Source organism: Diorhabda carinulata, chromosome 6 (genome assembly GCF_026250575.1).
Source record: "Diorhabda carinulata isolate Delta chromosome 6, icDioCari1.1, whole genome shotgun sequence".
Lineage (NCBI taxonomy): Eukaryota > Metazoa > Arthropoda > Insecta > Coleoptera > Chrysomelidae > Diorhabda > Diorhabda carinulata.
Window position 1 is genome coordinate 31,083,034 of NC_079465.1, and position 4,491 is coordinate 31,087,524.

Below are 4,491 nucleotides of genomic sequence, written 5' to 3' on the forward strand. Positions count from 1 at the left end.
CGAGTTGTTCTTCCACAACTCGGGCCGTTTTTTACGAACTGCGCTCTCGCAGTGTTGCCAAAAGTGACAAATAGTAAGTCTGGTTGACAGTCTGACCCTCTGGAGCCCATTCAGTCGAAACGATACCGATAATATCGGAAAAAACGATCGAAATTGGCTCGAATTTTGATTTGCTCTGTCGGCGCTCACTAAAGCGGTTACACCACTCAAAAACACTCGCACGAGATAGAGAATTATCCCCATAGACCTCTTGCAACGATTTAGAACAACAAAACAGAAATTTGAGATTGAGAATACTATAAGTCTCGTTATTTTATAACCAGACCTCGTATATTTTGAAATATAACTTGTTAATTAAATATTAACCGCGTAATTTTTTCTCAAAGTTAAATTATAATCAAAAAGAACGCATGGCGAAATCAGGTTAATAAGATGGAAGTTTTATTATTTGGAGGACGTTGGTATTTGAAAATGCAGTGTTGCCAACTCTAACTTCTTTATGAGATCTCAAATTTCAGTGGGTGGATCAACAAGATTTCCAAGAAAAACTGCTTTAACAGAACTTTACGAGCGAGTAAAACACAATATTTCAGCTATTACACGTCGACACCGAAAGGATATTTTACATTTGCTTATATACGAGGGTAGTTTGATGAGTTTCTCCGCGTTGATTATATTGATTGTTAGTTATCGCAATGTTTTTAATATCATCTGTCGAAATTTCACATAAATCTGACACTGATATAAAATAAAGTTTCGTTATTGGGTAAATACGAATAAAAAAGTTTGAGTGGTGTTTCGATATTATGAAAGAAATCGATAAAAAGTTACGTAAATATTTAATTAAAGTGGTTAATTCCATGGAATGATTTGCGATTCCCAATTAGTAAGGAAGATTCATTGGAATTGGCCCTGATAAAGGAGTTGCTCCTCTGCAGAGCTGGAGTCTACAAAAAACGGCTCTTTGCAGTTTAATAGGAAATCGGATATTGGGGGGCGGGTATCGTCGGCTATTTTGGGCTTAGAAACTCGGAATGGAAAGTGAAAGAAGTTTGATAACTTGATATAATTGGCGGAATAAATTTATTACATTTATAACATTTCAATCGATGTCTAGTTTACGAAAACTACCGTCTAAACTTCCGTTTTCACTAAAATCGACTTTGTTTTTCCTAGTTATGATGCCTTTGTCGTTGAGAAGCTTCATTTTATCAAACGATAACAGCCTGTCCCTTTTTTCGGCTAGTTCTTCTTTGAATAAAGCGATCATTTCTTCTTGAGGAACTTCGCCGCCCATTTCCAGAGGCAAACATTTCGTACCCAACTTTTTTTTAATATCTTCGAAGGAATCGTACAACTGAAACCGAAAATATCGCTGAAATAACGATTTTAACTATACAAACCAAAGTCGGGTGTCATAATTGCTTAATGCTGTTGAAAAGCTCCCGATTTAAACGCTTGTCACTCAAAATACACTTTTTAAATTCAATTTTTGATATTTTTCCAAAAAAATCTTGTCTCAAAAACACAATAATATACTTACGACAAGTCGTTCGCTCAATTTAGGACTTAATAACAATTTAGACATTTCATAAATGTATTTGACTGAACGCGAGGTGTTCATTATAGAAAACTCGGCGTGTCTCATAGGAAAAGATTGCTAAAATAAAACAAAATACAATAATAGATTCGAAAATTAATATCCGCGGTGTTTTAACAAAAAGTATAAAAGAGAAAACGACTACTTTCCTGGCTAATACCCCGACGAATATTGAATTACATCTCCTCCGAAAAACGCGATGTTAATCGACCTTTTTGTCAATATCAACATCCCCCAAACTGATTAGAGGTTATAACGTCGATATTAGCCAGGAAAGTAGTTGTTTTCTCTTTTGAAGAACAGCATTTGATACCTCGCCCCATTTTAATAAATAACCGAAGTCGTTGGTTAAAAATAAAGGAACATATGATGGTCCGACGCCCTCTGTACATAATACGTGAGTTACGCCCATAATTTGGGTTTCTTCGGCGTCTATTAACGTTTCGAAAGTTATTATACCCGCTCTTTGAATATCTAGACTCGTAATTCTCGATAAATCCATATTTTCTACAAAGTAAAATCAAAATATAGTTAATGAAATATTAGAAACGCAAATTTTGTTTAAAAAAAACCAACAAAAATATTCCGAAATCACGTAGAAACTCCATAAACTGGTCCAGGTTTAAGTCACTCGGGGTATTAGCCTCGAGAGACCACGGAAAATCTTTATACAAGAGACAAATCCTTCAAACTAAGATGGATCCGAGGATCTCCAATGCCACAGCAAGAAAAGGGGCCGAAATAGATCGTTTGGGTTGTAAAGTACCTAACCTAACCTAACCTAACCCAGGGAACAATTTTCTGGTAGAGAAATTCATTTAAATCGACGATTATCCAGTGGATTTGGTCTTCGAAGGTCGTACGGTCTCGTCTAAACTTTGCTACGCAATATTTTATTAACCCAGTGTATAATCTAGTTCAGCTTTGATATTAGTTGGAGTATGGCCTTTCAAATAAAAATATTGTATCAAATAACGATGACCAAAGTTTACAAATTCATTAGAAACGTTGTCTAATGAATAATAAACATCGTGGCGTCTCCAAATTTGTGTATTTGTCAAGCGACTACCGCCATCTCTATGTCAGACCGAGTACTCTTCTGGATTTTACGCAATTTTTGAATACTGGACATTAAAATGATGAATATTTCGATTTTAGAAGTGCGTTAATACCACAGCAAGAAAAGGGGCAGAAATAGATCGTTTGGGTTGTAAAATACCTAACCTAACCTAACCTAACCCAGGGAACAATTTTCTGGTAGAGAAATTCATTTAAATCGACGATTATCCAGTGGATTTGGTCTTCGAAGGTCGTACGGTCTCGTCTAAACTTTGCTACGCAATATTTTATTAACCTAGGGTATAATCTAGTTCAGCTTTGATATTAGTTGGAGTATGGCCTTTCAAATAAAAATATTGTATCAAATAACGATGACCAAAGTTTACAAATTCACTAGAAACGTTGTAAAATGAATAATAAACATCGTGACGTCTCCAAATTTGTGTATTTGTCAAGCGACTACCGCCATCTCTATGTCAGACCGAGTACTCTTCTGGATTTTACGCAATTTTCGAATACTGGACATTAAAATGATGAATATTTCGATTTTAGAAGTGCGTTAATACCACAGCAAGAAAAGGGGCAGAAATAGATCGTTTGGGTTGTAAAATACCTAACCTAACCTAACCTAACCCAGGGAACAATTTTCTGGTAGAGAAATTCATTTAAATCGACGATTATCCAGTGGATTTGGTCTTCGAAGGTCGTACAGTCTCGTCTAAACTTTGCTACGCAATATTTTATTAACCTAGGGTATAATCTAGTTCAGCTTTGATATTAGTTGGAGTAAGGCCATTCATATAAAAATATTGTATCAAATAACGATGACCAAAGTTTACAAATTCATTAGAAACGTTGTAAAATGAATAATAAACATCGTGGCGTCTCCAAATTTGTGTATTTGTCAAGCGACTACCGCCATCTCTATGTCAGACCGAGTACTCTTCTGGATTTTACGCAATTTTCGAATACTGGACATTAAAATGATGAATATTTCGATTTTAGAAGTGCGTTTTAATAAAAAATAAAAGTATTTCTTACTAAAATTGTATAAAATAACTCTTCTTCCATTACAATCTCGAAACGGACTGGCGAAAATGTGCCTAAAACAAAAAGTAAACATGTCTTATTGTTTTTAGAACGCACCTTCATACCAACTCACCCATCGGTGATTAGTTCGTCGGTTTTACCAACTGTATAATCCAAATTGCATAAAATATGACAAAATTTGTCTCGAAAATTCAAATATTTCAAAAGAGTTTGTCGAGCCATCGGTATACTGTATTTTCTAACACGAAGAAATCTGTACAAAAAATCGTCGTCTAAAAAATATAAAACACAACAACTTGAAATTATAAACTCTGTCTGACGTACGTTTCGATAACCAAGTTATCGTCTTCAGAGACTGTTTCAGTGCGAATATCATCGACGTTTCCAGAAACTCCAAGTGAATTTTGATTTGATTGAAATTCGCTTACCTAATAAACAGTTTTCAATATCTCGATTTTGATTGATCCAATTTTTCAGTTGTACCAGAGAAACTTTGGGGATACTATCAATTTCTCTTATATAAGATTTAGTTTCTGCGTAGAGTGGACTGGAAATCAGTCGTTCAACGTCTAAACTGACTTTCTTCTTTAAAGAATAGTCACTAGATGCAATATCAGTATCGGTCATTTTTCTAAAACATAAAAATTTGTTTATAGTGAACACACTATTTAAACAACCACTACACCAACACTCACGATTATTAACGCGCGTTTCGATAACCAAGTTATCGTCTTCAGAGACTGACGATTTACAGGGATATGAATGAGTCAGGAAAGATTTAG

General features: G+C 34.9%; 1 protein-coding gene across 1 annotated transcript; it reads right to left on the reverse strand.

The window, feature by feature from the left end:
- Nucleotides 1-1,102: 1,102 nt before the first annotated feature.
- LOC130895834 (retinaldehyde-binding protein 1-like) lies at nucleotides 1,103-4,336 on the reverse strand. The gene is made up of 6 exons (XM_057803385.1): nucleotides 4,138-4,336; nucleotides 3,822-3,981; nucleotides 3,701-3,762; nucleotides 1,914-2,107; nucleotides 1,544-1,660; nucleotides 1,103-1,357 (listed from the first exon to the last, which is right to left on the reverse strand). The coding sequence occupies exons 1-6, from the start codon at nucleotides 4,334-4,336 to the stop codon at nucleotides 1,103-1,105; spliced, it is 987 nt and encodes a 328-aa protein (XP_057659368.1).
- Nucleotides 4,337-4,491: the final 155 nt, after the last annotated feature.